The 17,128-nt window shown below is 50.7% G+C and overlaps 2 protein-coding genes across 7 annotated transcripts in view; one reads left to right on the top strand and one right to left on the bottom strand.

The window, feature by feature from the left end:
* ZMYM3 (zinc finger MYM-type containing 3) overlaps nucleotides 1-2,049 on the bottom strand; it is a 32,631-nt gene extending 30,582 nt beyond the window's left edge. For 3 of the 4 annotated variants that reach the window (XM_083876256.1, XM_083876255.1, XM_083876253.1), the window contains exon 1: nucleotides 1,366-1,453. The gene's annotated coding sequence lies outside the window, so the exon portion shown is untranslated. Of the gene's footprint in view, nucleotides 1-1,365; nucleotides 1,454-1,986 lie in introns of those variants that run through there. The other variant, XM_083876254.1, reaches the window with a different exon arrangement.
* A 1,259-nt stretch (nucleotides 2,050-3,308) lies between these two features.
* NONO (non-POU domain containing octamer binding) lies at nucleotides 3,309-17,128 on the top strand. Of its 3 annotated transcripts, none has more exons than XM_083876350.1 (11): nucleotides 3,309-3,413; nucleotides 3,588-3,756; nucleotides 6,323-6,543; nucleotides 7,536-7,837; nucleotides 9,880-9,975; nucleotides 10,859-11,055; nucleotides 11,823-11,907; nucleotides 12,962-13,064; nucleotides 14,413-14,455; nucleotides 14,777-14,886; nucleotides 16,091-17,128. In XM_083876350.1, exons 2-11 carry the CDS (start codon nucleotides 3,597-3,599, stop codon nucleotides 16,226-16,228), a joined length of 1,455 nt encoding a protein of 484 aa, XP_083732476.1. In that variant the 5' UTR covers nucleotides 3,309-3,413; nucleotides 3,588-3,596; the 3' UTR covers nucleotides 16,229-17,128. The 3 variants fall into 3 exon arrangements, with proteins under 3 accessions (XP_083732476.1, XP_083732477.1, XP_083732478.1); XM_083876351.1 differs by having other exon boundaries at nucleotides 6,350-6,543; XM_083876352.1 differs by having other exon boundaries at nucleotides 3,588-3,711; nucleotides 6,350-6,543.

Below are 17,128 nucleotides of genomic sequence, written 5' to 3' on the forward strand. Positions count from 1 at the left end.
CAGGGCACCTTGTTGGCCACAGCCACACTGCCCACACGGGGAGGCTTCAGCAGACTGGGGCCCAAGGCAGCTTCAGCCCCGAGGGGCTGCACATTTCTCTGCTGGGGCCAGATCCTCGAGAGCAGCACATGGAGTCCAGGGATGCACACACCCACTAGGCCTTGAGGAGGCTCCAGACTCCCCCACACACACAGGGGGAAGGAAGGCTGTCAGAAAGGTCGTCCAGTTCAAAGAGCAGCAGCTGCTGATCCCCACAGACTTTGCTCTTGCGTGTGGTGACAGCAGCATAAAGGCTGAGCCCCTGGGGACAGCACAGGGAGAGCCGAGCCCGGGCGGGTGCCAGGGCAGAGCTTTGGGGCAGAGGGTGCCAGGGCTGTTTGCTGCCAGTGCTCAGCACAGCCCCTGGGCAAGAACAGGCCCCGCTGGGCTCAGTGTCCAGAGCCTCCCATGAACCCTGTGCCCGGGCACTGAGATGGCTGTGGGGCACACCCAGACACAGCCCTCCATGAGGACTGCCCCTCCGCACCTCTCTGTGCCATCCCACCAGGGATGGGGGTCAGGCTGGGGGTCCCCATCCGTGAGACCACCTCCCACAACAGGGGGCAAGGATCCCACTGGGGTCTCCATGGAGGCGGGGTGGGAATGAGAGTCAGGCTGGTGGGTTCCCCAGCCACAGCGGGGGAACCCAGGGCTCGGACCCCGCCCCAAAAGGCATAAAGGTCGCACCGAAGCCCCCTCCCTACTGCAGGGGGCACGGGGTGCGCTGTGCACGGGGTCGGGGGTCCCATGGGGGCTCCCCATCCATCCCGGGTGACTCCAGAGACCACCCCCTCCAGAGCGAGGGCCGCACGGGGGTCTCCACGGAACCGGGACGGGGAAGGGGGCCAGGCAAGTGCGCTCCCCAGCCGTACCGGGAGGAGTGCAGAGACCACCGCCGCCCCCGCACCGCAAGTCGCATTGGGGTCTCCATTGGACTGGAGCTGCAGCGGGGTGGGGGCCAGGCTGCGGCTGCCCATCCATCCCGGGGGACCCACAGCGCATTTCCCCCATGAGGGGCGGGGGTCGCACAGGGCTCCCCCTCCGGCCCCCCCGGGACCCGCCGCAGGGCGCCCCCAAGCGGCCGCCACGGGGAGGGGGCGAGCGGCATTGGCCACGCCCCTTCGTGGGGCGTCGGCCACGCCCCCTCCGCGAGGCGCGCGCCCCCTCCCCCCCGGGGGGCTCACCCCCCCCACCCCCCACCCCCGGTACGCGCGCCGCACGCCCCCGCCCCGCCCCCTCCTCGCGGGGCCCCAAAACCGGCCCATGGCCCCATCAGCACCTCCCGGGACACCGCCGGGGCACGCCCGCCACCGCCACCGCTCGTACCTGGCTCACCCGGTGCTGCGCCGCCCGCTCTACCCAGAACCCGGATTCGGGTCGCGGCCCCTTTAAATGGAGGCGCCGCTCGGAGCCCTCACCGCGCTGCAACCCGACGGGGGGGCGACGGCGGGGCCCTATTGGCTGCGCGGAGCGAGGGACGCGCTCTCATTGGCCGCGGTGGGGCCTGGGCTCGCGAGACTCGCTCGCGAGCGGCTGCCGCGGAAACGCGGAGCGGAGAGCCGAGCGCGGGATCGGCGCGACAGCCCGGACCGCGACGGGCGGCTGGAAAACCTGGGGCAGATTCCCGCGGCGGAGCGGGTCCAGGCGGGCGGGCAGCACGGAGCCCGGCGCGGGCGGCGGCCGCGGTCTGGCGGGGCACGGCGGGTTGCGGGGGGGGAGCGCGGCGGGGGGCGGGGGCCGGAACGGGGCGATCCGGTTCCCGCCGGTGCCCGTGCGGCCACCCGCAAAGCGCGGAGCGGATCGCACGGAATGGGTTCGCCACCCCGCTCCCCGCCCCCCCCTTAACCCTCTCGCTGCCGCCTCTCCCGGCCCCGGCCCCGCTGCCGTCCCGGGGGGTCCGGTCCGGCCGCCCCGCCTCGGCCTCTACCTGCCCGCGGGGGGACCCACCCGGCCGAGCCCGGGCGCCGCCACCGCCTCCCCGAAGCTGGAGCGTCTCCCCGGGGCGGTGAGTGACAGCGCGGCCGGGCGGGGCTTCCGCGGGGGCCCGGGACGCGGCGCCGCCCCCAGGAGGGACCGCCCGGGCCGGCGCCCCCCGTTCCCAGCGCCGCCTTTCCCCGGGATCCCCCTCCCGTGCCCGGGCCGCGCTCCTGCTCCCCGCCCGGGGTGCCCTTCCTCGGCCGTGACAGCGCCCACCCGGCCTCACTGCCCCTTCCCGCCTCCACCCGAGCCCCCCGCGCTCTCCGCCCCGCCGGGCTTGTCCCCCCTGCCCGCGGGACCCGGGCCCTCCATCTCAGCGGGGCGGCACCGGCTCTTGGCCGCTCCGCCACCGGGGGGGCTCTGCCACCGCTCCCGCCCCCGGGAACCTGCGGGTTCCCAGCCCGCGGACACACGGGGGGCCGGGGCTGAGCGTGGGCTGAGCCCCGGGGGGCACGGCCGGGAGCGGGCGGCGGGGCTGCGGGAAAGGGGGCACCGCAAGGGCTGTGAGCCGCCCGGGGGTCCTGTGCCCGGGGGCCCTGTGCCCGGCGGGCGGGCTGGGCACGGGCGCGCAGCACCTGCCCCGGTGGGGCGGCGGGAAACGGGAGGATTTATTGCGAGGCGGTGAAACGAAACCCGCCCGACGCAGGACACGACCCCGCTCCCAGGGGCAGGGCAGGGCACGGCGGCGGGGCCCTTTTGCCGAGCCGGACAGAGCCTTGTCCTCCCCCCGCAGCGGGGCAGCGATGGGAACGGGGACTGGACGGCGGGACGCGGCGAGGAGCGGGCAAGGGGCTGGAGGGCACCTAGAGGAGAGCGGCTCGGCACATGCCGGCGCTGGCCGGGCTCCGGTGCTCAGGGGCCGGGGTGGAGAAGCCCAGGCCCATGGCACCGCCCCAGTGCCATGCCCGGTGCCGTGCCCGGCGCACGTCGGGGGGCGCGGCGGGGCGGCACGCGCTCGGCGCCGCCGCTGGCCCTTTAAAAGCGCGCGGCCCCCGCACGCCCCGCACCGCGCCTGCGCGACGCGCGCGGGGCCGCTCGCGGCGCTCCCTTTGTCCCCTGCTCGCCTCTCACCCAAGCTTGGTGCCCCACCGCCGTGATTGGCAGCCCGCGCTGCCCCTCCGTTGACCAATGGGATGCGAGCATGGCCAGTTCCTCCCGCCCCGCTACGGCGGCCGCTGTGAGTGACGGCGGCTTTGACCAGTTAGCGTCGCGGCGGCGGGCGCCGGGTGGCCAATAGGAGTTCAGGGAGAGGGGCGCCGTGTTAGGCTGCGCGAGTTCCGGCCGCGCGCTCTCCTCTCAGGGCCGCCCTGGTCCCGGTGCCCGTGTCCGTCCCGGTGTCTGTGCCCGGGGCCGGTGCTCGTCCCGGTGTCCGTGTCCCTGTCCGGTGTTGCCGCCAGGTGAGGTCGCGGGGGCGGCAGGGTCGCGGCTCGGCCCCGCTCCGTCGCCGGCGGGGTTGTGCCGGGGCCCGGCGCGGCCTGCGCGGCCCGCCCCGCCCCTGCACGCGGGGCCGGCGGGAGCCACCCGGGGCCGACCCCCGGGCCTCTCCCCGACCGCGCGTGTGTCGCTTTCAGGTGGGGAAGATGCAGGGCAACAAGGGGTTCAACATGGAGAAGCAGAACCACGCTCCGCGCAAGCAGCACCAGCAGCACCCGCCGCCGTCCATCCCCGCGAACGGGCAGCAGGCCAACAGCCAGAGTGAGTCCCGGGCCCGCCGCGGGGGCCCGCCCGGCCCCGCTCTGGGTAGGCGCTGAGCGACCGCTTCGGTGCAGCGGGAAACCTCGGGTTAGCTGCGGCCCTCGGGGGTGCAACAGGTCCCGGCAGGAACAAAAGGAACCCGGTTTTCCGAGTTGAAACAATAAATCCTTAGGTTCCCAAGCAGGCTGCAGCATCTCCTGCTAGATCAGGTTTCTCCCCTTGTTGGAAACAGCTGTTTTAATTGAGCCTGGGTTGTATTTGTGGGTTTTCTTTTGGTTTTACTCGGTACGCTCGAAAGGCCACACGGCTCCTGTGGCGTTTGTTCGTAAGTTTTTTGTGTTCGTAAGTTTCTTGCGTTCCCCAAGCCAGTGCAGCATGTAGAGGTTCTGTCTTTGCCTCAGGAAAAGACCACTTGCAGTTTGGAAGTCAGTGCGTTCTTGACAGTGTGTCTGTAAGCGTTGTGAATGTAACAAGCTCTGTCTTTCATTGTCTGGTTCCTGTTTTTTCCCCGGGCACAGCAGATGGCTTCTCAGCACAGGTTTTCTTGGGAAACTAGAAGCTTAAGAGGCTTGATTGCTGGGGCAATTACTCGATTATAGAGAAGTTTCCTCTCAGTGAAGACTTTGTTGTAGTGAGAAGTTGTTACAGCGATCTGCAGGCACCCTTTAAGACTGAATTTTTTTATGAAGAACCAGGAGATACCTGGCTTTACTTAGTGTTTAATGCCAATTGAATTGATGAAAGCCATTCTGCTCCAGCGGGTTTCCTGGTTTTCCTGGTCAGTGTGGACTGGTGCTCCCTTGTGGGCTGGGACAGGATGTGGTGATGGCTTCAGGGGCCTGAACTGATCTAACCTGAGAGTTTAGAAAGACGGTGGCAAGACATCCCCGTTAGCATTTTTTGGGGAGGAGAAAGTGCTTTAGTTTTATTAGATGTGGATTTTTTTTTTTTAAGTTTGGACACTTTGGTTGAAAAACGTGTAGAAGTCATCTGTGTGTGACTCCTCCGAGTGGAGTTTTTTGTGTCAAAGATGCTGGGCTGGTAAAAACCCTGCGTGTTTTTGTTAGGTGGTTGAGTTGAACAGGCTCTTTATCAGTTCCCAGACAATAACAGACAAGGGTGGCAGAACAGCAGTTTCCAGTCAGGATGAAAACAATAACAGTACAGCTGTACTGGGGAATTCCCACAGGGATCAGCTTGTAGTGAGTGACTGTGTCTCCTTCTCATGACTCTCCTGAGGCAGAACTGTGGTGCTCTGTGTACCCTGAGTGTAACTCTGTTCCAGGTACCTCCTGTTGTATCCACAGGCCTTTCAATTGATCCCCAAACACTCGTGGTAATGCTGTGAACAAGGCAAAACATTTCACTCCTGTACCTTTGCTGGGTGAAGTAGATAACTTACTCTCACTGTTCTTCTCTGGGCACACTCTCAGTCTGGTTATTTAGTGTTAGCCATGGAGGTGTGCTGACTCCTATCAAAGGGTTCTCCTTGCAGTGTCTTTGCATGGACAGTCTTTCTCATTTAGTGCCCTGCTGGAATTAAGCCATTTATGTTCACAGTTTATTTCATATGCGTGGCCATGGCTTGTGTCCTCTGCAAAGCAAAGGAGCTGCTTTCTGTGCCCTGTAGAGTCCTGTGTGCTGGAGTTCCACCTGTCTTTAAGAAAACGGGGCACAGGATGATAAAGTGTTGCTAAATTCACCCCTGTGTCTGGTACATAACAGAGCTTTCAGGATTGTGCTGGACTCTTGCTGAATTAAGGGTTGAAGATTGTATATGCCTGTGGGGATTTGAGAATGTTACTGTTTATGTTTATTTCTGTTGGATAGCTCAGAAAATATTTTAACCTTGGACTTGATCTCTGAGGTCTTTTCCAACTTTAAAAATCCCTTCTAGGATAGCTTACTGAACAGGGTGTGTTTTTGTTGTTTTGGGGTTTTTTTGGTAATTAATCTTGTAATTTTTCTGAGAGCTCACCTATATGGCTTGTTTTTGGAGTGGGTTTTTTTTTTTTTTTTGAGTTTTGGGTTGGTATTTTTCCCCACTATTTTCAGTATCCAGCCTTCTCCTCAGCTTGGAAACCCATACTCTGGAATGCATCTCATAGAATGACAGCTATCTGAAAGTTCTCTGTCTGAACAAAATTTCCTCTTATTTTCATATTTTTCTACATATCTGGAGTTGATTTGGTGTGATTCTGAGTAAAAATCTGTCTTCTGGCTAAACTGTGGCTTTTCTGTAATTATTTGCGTTGTTAAAAGCAAATTCCTGTGTTGGTGGCTACAGCTGATTTTTTTTTTTTTTTTTTGTGGGCCAGTTATCTTGACCAGATCTCAAAAAGTTTGAGTAAAATATCTGATGTTATTTCAAGCTGCAGTGTGTTGTTTTCTCCAGTTCTAGACTGTCATTTGTGTTACTGAGCACTGAGGTTCAATTAAAACAAACAAACAAAAAAAAACTATGGGCCATTCTGAAATAAAACCCCCTTGTTGCTGGACAGATGGCTGGAGAGGTTTAAGACCAAAATGAACGGGTGGTGGTACCTGTATTATCCTGTGTCCCTGTGGTCACTGTCATGAATCCTAATAAAATTTATCCCCCCAACTGTAGAGCAGCTGTGTACCTTATTCCCCTCAGATGAAGGCCTGACTATTGACCTGAAGAATTTCCGGAAACCTGGTGAAAAGACCTTCACCCAAAGAAGCCGCCTCTTTGTGGGGAATCTGCCCCCAGATATCACAGAGGAAGAGATGAGAAAGTTGTTTGAGAAGTATGGCAAGGCAGGGGAAGTCTTCATCCACAAGGACAAAGGCTTTGGTTTTATCAGGCTGGTGAGTGACTTGGCACCTTTGGGGAGTTTTCTGTGGTGATGGCTCACACTGGAGCAGTATTGCTAATTGAAAGTAGTACATGTTCAGATATCTTGCTGATTAAACCTGCTGTTGATGTTATTAACCTGGAATCTAGGATTGGCTTCAAAGTGGTTTGTCTAGAGCTTGTTATGAAAAGAAATGTGAATTTAGGCAGCTCATGGCAGGAATTGTGAGAGATCTGATAAATGTATTCTGTAATCAGCTGGTAGAAAGCAGAAAAAAGCCCACATGGATGTGATGCTGTTATAGACAAAGTGAACTTCTCTATTTCTGGAATATGGAATTCCTATGGGCACAGTTTATCATGCAGCATTTTTGGCATGATGATTGCTTTTGGGGTAGGGGATCTCTAGATGATCACGTTGAAGTGTGTCTGGGTGGGAAGCAGCTACCACCATAGAGTGGTTCTCAGATTTCTGTGGCTCATCCACCACCTTTCTGAAAGCCTTGAGGTGTGTGGATGAGGTTCCTACACCATGTCTGGGCTGCTTTCATGTGTTGCAGCTGCTGAGTAGTGGCTTAAATGAGTGGAAAGGTGTGAAAGTGCCATAGAAGGTGTTTAATGGATTGTCATACTATCAGCATTTCCTTATCAGACTTGGTTAATAGATGAATCCTGATTTTTTTTTTTTTTTATGCATTTGCTTTTTTAAAAAGGCGCTTTGTAGCCTTAATATAATTATGTGTAATAATGAAAATTTCGTTGTTTGCATAGTTCATACTACCCATTGGACTAAACTTAGGTATTTGTTGTACATTTTTCACCCTCCCCACCCCCAAACTCTGGCTGCTCAATCATTCATGATAAGCAATATCTGTGTTTTTTTGGGCACACTTCTTACCGAGCCGTAGGACAATCATTTATTTCTCTCAGAACAATTTGTTACGGAGAAATAAGCTTGTGTTTAATCCTTGCTGGGAGTTGTAAGGGTGTCTGTTTTTATCTGCAGGAAACTCGCACTCTGGCAGAGATTGCCAAGGTGGAGCTGGACAACATGCCTCTCCGCGGGAAGCAGCTCCGCGTGCGCTTCGCCTGCCACAGCGCCTCGCTGACAGTCAGGAACCTGCCCCAGTTCGTGTCCAACGAGCTCCTGGAGGAAGCCTTCTCCGTGTTTGGCCAGGTGGAAAGGGCTGTGGTTATTGTGGATGACAGAGGACGATCCTCTGGGAAAGGCATTGTGGAGTTCTCAGGGAAGCCTGCCGCTAGGAAAGCGCTGGATAGATGTAGTGATGGGTCTTTCCTGCTGACTACGTAAGTGAGGGCGGGGAGAGGGGCTCTGCTGGCATGTGCAGGTTGGGTGGCTTTGCCTGGTGAACGCTGGCTCTTAACACCACACTGGGACACATGGGCCACGAGGTGGTGGGGGATTGGCCTGGGGAGAATTTTATTTAGCTTTCCAACAAGAGACAGTCTGTGCTGAAGCTCAGGTCTGAGAACTTTCTCCTGGGAAGCCGCTGGTGGGGTAAGTGCACAAAACTTCTAAATAACTCTTTCTCCATAAAACAACCTTAGGGCAATAAAGCAGCCTTTAAGAACAGGATCTATTTCAGAGATCATCCATATAACTTGTTTGCAAACAAAATAAAAGTGTTTCAATGGTACACTCTGAGTCACTAAAGGGAAGAGTCTTGGGATAGGATTCCACTTGTAGCATGCACTGCTGGGATGGAATGTCACTGTGGGCATGGGATCTGTTGGAGAGGCTGCTCAGGTAGATTGGACTGTTTGGAGTTTTCACCATTATAAACTATTTTCCCTCTGCTTGAATGGAATAAGGCAGAAAAGCATAGTCTTTCATAACTATATGAACTTGCTCAAGCAAGTGACCAGTTCCAGTTGCATTCCACAGAGCAGTTTGTTGGTCTGTTAAGAGGGAGCCATTTCTGATTTCTTGGGAAAAAAAATTACTGTATTTTGTATTACACTCTTAGAATTTGTGACTAGAATGCTTCCTGAAATGGGGCTATATTGCTCATTTTTAAAGTAATTTTTTTAACTCACCTCCTGTGGATCTGCAGTGGCACAGCTTGTACACAAGCACATTCAGTTTCAAAAAGCAGGTTTTGCTTATTTCTTTTTTGGTGCCTGTTTTTCTCCCTGGCACTCCTTGAGGATAAGGAGCATAGTGAGCAGTACTATACAAGAGGATTACTGTTAGGGAGCTTTTGCTGATTCAGAAGTCTATACCTGAAAGAACCATGAAAACAGATTTTTTTTTTTTTTTTTAAAGTGGTCATGCAAAACTAATCACTATCAATGCATAACTAAGATGAGCATTCAGGCTCTAAAGCTATCAGTATATTGGGTTCTGATACCTAAGACCACAAACAAGTCTGTTGTTCCTTTCTAGTTATGGTTTGGTTTTGATTAAACTTGTTCTGGTTTGTCCTAGTCCAAGACAAGAAAGCTAGATAAACTATTTGAAATTGGTTCATGTTAGAAAATAAGATTATTAATAATGGAGTATGTCACATGAAAGTGAAAAGCTGTATTTTGGATCTTGGACTGAGGAAAGGGATTTTAGCCTTCCATTTCCTGCTGGAGCCTGGGTACCCATTGCCTCTTGGCACAACAGGATCATCTCTCTTCATTTCCCCAGCCCTGGCACATGGGACTGAGGAGCCCATGGGAAGCTCATGGGGTGCTGCTTTGTGCTGAGGATGAGCAGTGTCACTGCTCTGGTGGGGAGCTGATTCACAGACCAGGTCAATACTTTGTTCTGCGTGCAGAAGCCAGGGAGACAGAAGCACACGTCTGCAGTGTCTGTTGTGAAGTGCACAGTGGATTCCCTGGGGGGTGGAAATTCAGACAAGGGCCCAGTGGACCTTCCTAGAGCACTGTTGCCAAGCAACAGTAGCACATGGTGGCCTCACCAGGAGAGTATGACTGGATGGCATAGCCTGCAGCCTCCAGTGAGGTGTGGTGTAGTGTCTCTTTGCTTTAAACAGCCATTAAAAGGCACAGATGGACTGGTGCCACTCTAGAGACAAGACTTCATGCTGAGTAGATCCTACTGGAGCGTGTCAAGATTCCAGTTAGGCTGTTAATTTGAACCAAGTAACTACTAATATTATTCTTGCAGTACAATTTTGGATTAAATAAGGATTTTGTTTAACAGTTACACTCCTATTAAAAAAAAAATATTCCAAGTGATTTCTGGTTTCACTTTGGTTGAGATCTCCAGCTGCTCTTGAGTTTATTTGAGCAGTGCTAAAAACATTATAAGTTGTGCTTTCCAAAGCTGCAAGCTTGTTCTTGAATTTTCTTGAAAGCACCTCACTTTTTCTTTACAGATTCCCTCGTCCTGTCACTGTGGAGCCCATGGATCAGTATGATGATGAGGAGGGTCTACCAGAGAAACTAGTCATCAAAAACCAGCAATATCACAAGTATGTGCCTGGCATGCAACAGGAGAGTGTGGGCTAGTGGCCCAGTCTTAGAAGGGTGGCTCATCAGTGCTAATCAGGTCCTTCCATTTTTCCATAAATGTGACCTGACTTTGGAAGGAGAATTGCAGTCACTGTTCTCTTGCCATGCTTGGCTGAAAGAAAACAGTGATTTAGAGTCCACACTTCTGGCTAAGACTGGCAGCCCTCACGTGCTTCGTATAAGTTCATTTCAGTTCTTGGAATAAAAAATTGGGTCAATTTGAGATAGCACAGATGACATGAGATTCCCTGGGAAGTATTACAGAAAGTCTATATAAGAAAGACTTGAACCCACAACAGAAAATTAAGGAATTATGTGACTAGCAGTAGGAGATTGTAGAGCTATCCAGGTATAAGACCAGAGTCTTAGAAGGCTTCCCAGTGTAGGTAGAATCCTGTGATCTGAGCAGTTGGCATTAGCAAACCATGTGAGCTCATGAATTTCTCAAGTAAGGAAGATGAGAGCTTCAGGAGGTGGAATTAGGAATAATCCTGTTCTACAGGTGCTGAGTGAAACTAGCACATACATTTGGTCAGTGTTTGTTTCTGGAGTGCATCTGTCCATAAGATGTGCAGCAGGAGCAAAGGCTATTGCTTTCAAGGGTATTTCTAAATCTCTTTACCCAGAATCTCTTGGTGTCTTATCAAAGCAGTGTCATTGCTTGTTATGGAGGAGGACAGCTTCCATGCAGGAATAAGATGATGCCTGAACAGCAGACAAACTGGTGTCTCAGGCACAGTTAACTGTTAAAAGGGCCTACCATTGCATTTGACACACAAACGGAGTTTTCTTGGTTCCTCCTTGCTCTCCTGAAGCATTCCCTGTCTGTTCATTGTTTGACAGGGAGCGTGAGCAGCCTCCTCGGTTTGCACAGCCTGGCAGCTTTGAATATGAATATGCCATGCGTTGGAAGGCTTTGATAGAAATGGAGAAGCAGCAGCAGGAACAAGTAGATCGCAACATCAAGGAAGCTCGAGAGAAGCTGGAGATGGAAATGGAAGCAGCTCGCCATGAGCACCAAGTGATGCTCATGCGGCAAGGTATCAGATAAATGCAGGATGGGAGCAGGGCCCTGCCCCATCTAGGAGTGGGGGGTTCAATGGACTGGCTAGAGACCACTGAAAGGGAGCTGTGGGAGTTGCTTGTCTTGTAACCAGGCATGGTAGGAGCAAATTAATAGAATCATAGAATCGTTTAGGTGGAGAAGATCAGCAAGTCCAACTATTAACCACCTTTCAGGTACTTGTGGAGCAATAGTCTCCTCAAACCTTCTTTTCTCCAGGCTGAGCCCCCTCAGCTGCTCCTCATCTGACTTGTGCCCCAGACCCTTCCCCAGCTCTGTTCCCTTCTCTGGACACGCTCCAGCCCCTCAGTGTCTTTCTTGTTGTGAGGGGCCCAGAGCTGGACACAGGACTTGGGGGGTGGCCTCACAGTGCCCAGTCAGGAGGACATCACTGTCCTGGTCCTGCAGCCACCCCATGGCTGGGACAGGCCAGGTGCCACTGGCCTCCTACCCACCTGGGCACACCTGGCTCATGTCCAGCTGCTGTTGCCCAGCACCCCCAGGGCCTTTCCCACCAGGCCCTTTCCAGCCCCTCTGCCCCAGCCTGGAGCTGCAGGGGGTTGTTGTGACCCAAGGGCAGGACCTGGCACTGAATCTTGCTGAACCTAACATGGAGAGAGGCTGCAGTATTGGTGAAGGCTCTGATACCTTTTTCCCTTCTGTGTTACAGTTCTAGTTCAGGAATTCATGAGAGGTAGCACGGGAGTTCGGTCTGATTGTGTTTTTTACTGTTGTCTTTCACAGATTTAATGAGACGCCAGGAGGAGCTGAGGAGAATGGAGGAATTGCATAACCAAGAAGTACAAAAACGTAAACAGTTGGAACTCAGGTAAGGAGGCAGGTTGTGAAATGCTGTGAATCCATAGCAGAATAAAACACCCCTTCACTGCACCTAATTGTTCATTGTGACAGTTTAATTACTACCTCAAGTATGGCTGCTACTTTGGGGTTTTTTTTGTTCATAGGAAAGAGTGTATGTTTGGTTTAAGATGGAAGAGTTAGGAGTTTCTTCCACTGATTAGTATTTGCTTCTTCATGTTTCTGTGTCTCAGTTAGACTCCTTTATGAGGCACGTAGAAAAATCAGATTCTCTTCTGTGATTAAGTGGCTTCAGTGCTGCAGATTGGGAAATCCCATTCCAGCACCTTTGTTTTCATTTGAGGAGTAACTTAGTCACAGAGATTTCTCTCTCCATTGTAGCACTTCCTTGTCTTGGGGTTATTTTGAGAAGCTCCAGGAAGGTTACCAGACTATTTGTAATAGAAGGGGCTTGAGAGCTATCAGGCTTGATGCATGATACTGCATGCAGTCAGCATGCATTTGGGAGATGCTGTGTACATAGGGTTGGAAAATACTTCTAAGATCAGTGAGGTCAGCTGTAAATCTAACACTGCCAAGCTCACCATGTTCCTAAGCACCACATCTACACATCCTTTAAATCATTCCAGGGTTGGTGACTCCACCACTTTGTGGGCAGCCTTTGCCAATGCTTTGTAACCCTTATGGTGAAGAAATTTTCCCTGATCCACATCTAAACTTTCCCTGGTGCAACTTGAGGCCATTTTCTCTTGTCCTGTCACTGGTTACCTGGGGGAAGAGACAGACTCCCACTTGGCTCTACCCTCCTGTCAGGCAGCTGTAGAGAATGATAATGTCCCTCTTGAACCTCCTTTTCTCCAGGCTGAGCCTCTCCAGCTCCTTCAGCTGCTCCTCATGAGATACACACAAACACACAAGTGCTTTTTCTTTTTTTTTAATGAGCTCCTCTAAACTGAAAGTTTGAAGTGTAAAGTTTCCAATGAAGATCCATGAGGCAGCACTGCAGCACAGTGATGCAGGTGGTTGGTGTTTGTTGTGCTGAGCATCTTGGACTTTCTTTCCAGGCAAGAGGAGGAACGCAGGCGCCGTGAGGAGGAAATGAGGAGGCAGCAAGAAGAGATGATGAGGCGCCAGCAGGAAGGCTTTAAAGGGAATTTTGCTGATGCGGTACGAGTGTTTCTACATTTCCATTACATCTGTACACTCACTAGATTTTTCCCTTCCACAGCACAGCTTTCTGTGTGTTTTCAGCTTGGCTGGAGGGCTGTACATCAGTAGTGCATTCTACCCTAAATTATTGACTCCCTCTAATCTTAATACAGTTTAGCCTGGCAACTATAAATCCCCCAGTTCTGTTCCACTGCTCTTCATGTAGGACCCTCTGTAGCTGTCTTGCTGTACAGAAAAATGTATGCTGACTAATTCTGTTCTAACAGCAACACACACATACAGTCTTAAAGCACTGCAGCAGAACCCTGTTATGATTATGTGACTGGCAATATCCCTAGCTTATAGTCTGCCTTAGTCATAAAATGATCCCAACTGGAGGCATTGCTGCAGGCATTGTATACGCTTGTACTTAAAAGTCAGTTGGTCAGGTTCTTTTTTTTTGTAGTGTAACCTGGTGGTGACCTGCCTTTTAATAACAGTATCTCTAGTTCTATAGAGAAATGCCTTACAATTTTTTTTTCCCAGTCCGAACCACTTTCTATTGTAAATGCAGCTGTAGGGCTGTTCAGGTGGTGTGATGGCATTGATACAGCTGGCAATAAGTGTTTAAAGCTTACCAGTGAAACTTGGCCCCTGGGCAAAATAGCTAAATATGTGTCAAACTAAAGGGCCAAGAGCATGGCTGAGCCAAATGTGGGAATATTCTCCTTGTGCACCAGATGTCCTGATTCCTACAAATAATACTGCCTTTGTATGATAAATAATGGCACTAAGGCTGCAGATGAAGTGAAAGTTGTCTTCACTTAACACTGTGAAAAAAGTAGTGCCCTCACTGAGGTGAGGAGGTGCTCCTGGTTTTGCAGTGAGAGAAATTTGTGATAGGTGTTTCTGATGCTTGCTTAATAAAAGAGAAATTGAGCTCACTAAATGGTATTTTAATGCAAGTGACCCAGTACCGTGTCTTTATGTAAGCTTGCATTCCTTTCAACAGGAAAAGCTTCTTAGCTATGCTGAGGGAGTAGAAAAACTAATTCCATCTAATGTGTTACTACTGCTCAGCACATCTTTCCATCAAGATGTTTGCTGAAGTCTGCATGTGTAGCTTTGCTGCTGGATGTTTTATTATAATTCTGAAAAACAACCTTTTATAATGAGATATTTAAAATAAAACCTGTTCATTCAGCAGCTATCATGTGAAGGCTGCTCCTGCCTTTCTTTGAAATTTACCCTGGGAATTATTTTTTTACACATTTTTCAGTAGTAAATCCTCAGAACTCATTGAATTTTTATAAATACATTTTTTAAAAGCCTGATAATCAGTTGAAATGAGTGTCTGTCTTTCCAGAGGGAGCCACCAGACATGCGAATGGGACAGATGGGAATGGGAGGTAAGAGTATTCTTTGTTCTTGTGTATATTCATTTCCTCTTACAAAATCTGGACTTTTTTTTCAGTGATCTCATTTTATTGGCTTCTTATTTAGAAACTCAGTCAAAGTAATCTCCCAGGCCAGTAAGAGGAAGTATTCATGTGACAGGAAACACAACATGCTGTAAAACAACATCAGTTGGTCTTGACCTGATAGTGCAAAGCTCTTAATAGACTGGGATTCTGTCCCTGCATGGAACAGTGTTTTGTGGCTCTGGGGAGATGAGCAGACCCCATCACTCTGTGTGTGTGCCAGGATTATTCCTCAGTTTTCTTTTCCAGGTACCATTGGCATGAACAATAGAGGAGCTATGGGTGGTACCAATGTCCCAGCTCCTGCACCTCCAGCTGCTGGTCCTGGAGCTATGATCCCTGATGGAGCCATGGGAATGGTAGTGTATCTCCATCTGCTTTTTGTGCACACCTTTAAAAGTCAGATGATGTTGTTTCCAGTATTAAGCAGTAGCTGCTGAAGTTGAAGCTTCAGGTCTATCCAGACCTGTTGCTTCAGTCCTGCTGAAATCTTTAAAAGTTAATCTTGCCTTGATACTAGCAGATAATTTTCAGGAGATGGAGTCAAGTCTAATAACTGCTTCATTTACTTCCAAGAGAGCTAGTGCTAAATGCTTGTTAGAAAGATCTTAGCAATAATATATGGCTGGTTTTAAGTCACCTAATGGGAAGCACTTTGTTAAATTGAGAGGTTTTTGAGAGTAGACTGTTGCAGGCATAAAGGCCAAGCTTTCAGGAGTGTTCTGTTCATCACCAGTTCTGAAAACAGTTATCTCCTATTCTTATAGGCCAGAATGACTTCAGCTAGTTTGCTTAGGAGGTTGAGAGCAGAGAATCAGTGGAGTTCATGCTTATATGTTTGACTTTTTAAGATTTTTGTATTTGATTTAGTTCTAAACTTTACTGCAGGGCTTTGCAATAGATTCTGGCTTTTGTGGCATCTGTCATTCCTCTCTGTCACACAGAGGATTGGTCCTCCCACAGTGTCAGCACTTCCAGTCACCAGCAGAAACAGCAGCAGTCATAGTAAAGTTTGTCCTGAAAGTTCATCTTCTTTCAGTGGTTTTTATGAACTGGTTTAATAAACAGTTTTCCTGCAAACATTCCTACTCAGACTTCTTTCTCTGTCATGACTGCTATGACACAGATATTTTTTTCATAAAGAACAGTTTTATTTGTCTGAAAGCTTTTGTACCTAAGTGGTAAGGGCAGCAAAGCAGCTGAGGTTAAGGGCATGTGCACTACACACAGAAATTAAGGGGGAAGATGAAGCCAGGAGGGGAAAGGGAAGGTGAGTTTAGATGGCTCACCTACTCCACACAGGGCTGTGGTCTGTGGGGTGGTGCACACAGTCCCAATATTCCTGACTGCAGGTTGTGTGGGGAAAGGGACTTTGTTCTGCAATGGTCCTGTGTAGGTTTGGGACTGTGGGGATGCTTTTGGTAGGGTGAAGGTTTGCAGTGAGGTCAGCTGAAAATGTGGAATCCTGGTAGAATCGGAATCTACTCCAATGGCTTTTAACTGCCCTTTGTTCTTCCCTGTTTTTTTTCTTCCCGCCTGTTCTGCACTTGTCGTGGTTCCAAGACTCCACCACCACCTCCAGACCGCTTCGGGCAGGGTGGAGCCATGGAAGGCCTTGGAGCGATGGGAGGGGCCCCGCCTGCCTTCAACAGGGGAAATCCAGGGGGGGATTTTGGCCCTAACAAGCGTCGCAGATACTAACAGGATTAAACTATCCCCTGTACACGCCCCAAAGAGAGAAATCTTGGCAGGCCACACAGGGTTCAACTTGGGGGGGAGGGGGGGACATTTTGAAGATAGTTAATGAAGGGCCTGTTTTGGTAAAGCCACTCTAGGACAAGGGGAGTGCAGTCTGACTGGTAAAGGTTTTAGAAAATTTCATGTGGTGCATTCCTAATTTCAAAGTGAGAAATGGATTCTGGGAGGCTGCCATGGTTCGGTAACGGTAAAATCTTGCAAGGACCCCAATGCCTTGACCATTCCAGGTTTCCTATTTGCAGCTGATATCATGAGACTAAATTAGGTAAAGTTTCACTATGTCTTGGCATTTTTTTAGTGTAGTGTACCTTGCTTAAGAGCACAGGGGAGTCTCTGGAGAACTAAGGCAGCATTTGGGTACTTTGCAGCTCCCATGATTTTGTAAATTTATATAACTCCAAATGATCTGTCATGTAGTGAATTGAGGGAGATTTTATTTGTTTCATTTTCTTTTTTTTTTTTTTTTTCCCCTTCCTATCTTGTTAGTTACTCTTTTTACCTGGACCATTTGTTTCCTTGAAGTAGTTAACAGTCGTGCAGCCTGAATGGCTGGGAGGTTCTTGTTTGGATGGATTTTTTTGATAACGTGTTGTATCTCCTTATTTTTACTGGTAGTAAAGTACAATCTATTGGATAAAGATACTGTATCTCATGCTGAAGATTTAACTGAAAAAAATGTTTGTATAATCCTAACCTTGCCTGTCTTTTGTGTAGATGTACTACAAGATTTTTCATTTAGTGTAAACTGTTTGAACACAAACTGTAATTGTCCCACTAAAAAGTTTGAGTTTGTCTGAGGAATGTTACAGGAATGCATTATTAAAGTGGATTTTAAGCCTTTTT

The sequence above is a fragment of the Zosterops lateralis genome (genome assembly GCF_965231275.1).
Source record: "Zosterops lateralis genome assembly, chromosome: 21".
Classification (NCBI taxonomy): Eukaryota; Metazoa; Chordata; class Aves; order Passeriformes; family Zosteropidae; genus Zosterops; species Zosterops lateralis.

Bases quoted from the DNA above. Each gene is read 5' to 3' on its own strand.
- NONO (XM_083876350.1), top strand. From the start codon at position 3,597: ATGCAGGGCAACAAGGGGTTCAACATGGAGAAGCAGAACCACGCTCCG. The intron at 3,757-6,322 runs GTAGGCGCTGAG...CCCCAACTGTAG, and splicing joins CCCGCCCGGCCCCGCTCTGG to AGCAGCTGTGTACCTTATTC. The intron at 14,456-14,776 runs GTAAGAGTATTC...TTTCTTTTCCAG, and splicing joins GGGACAGATGGGAATGGGAG to GTACCATTGGCATGAACAAT.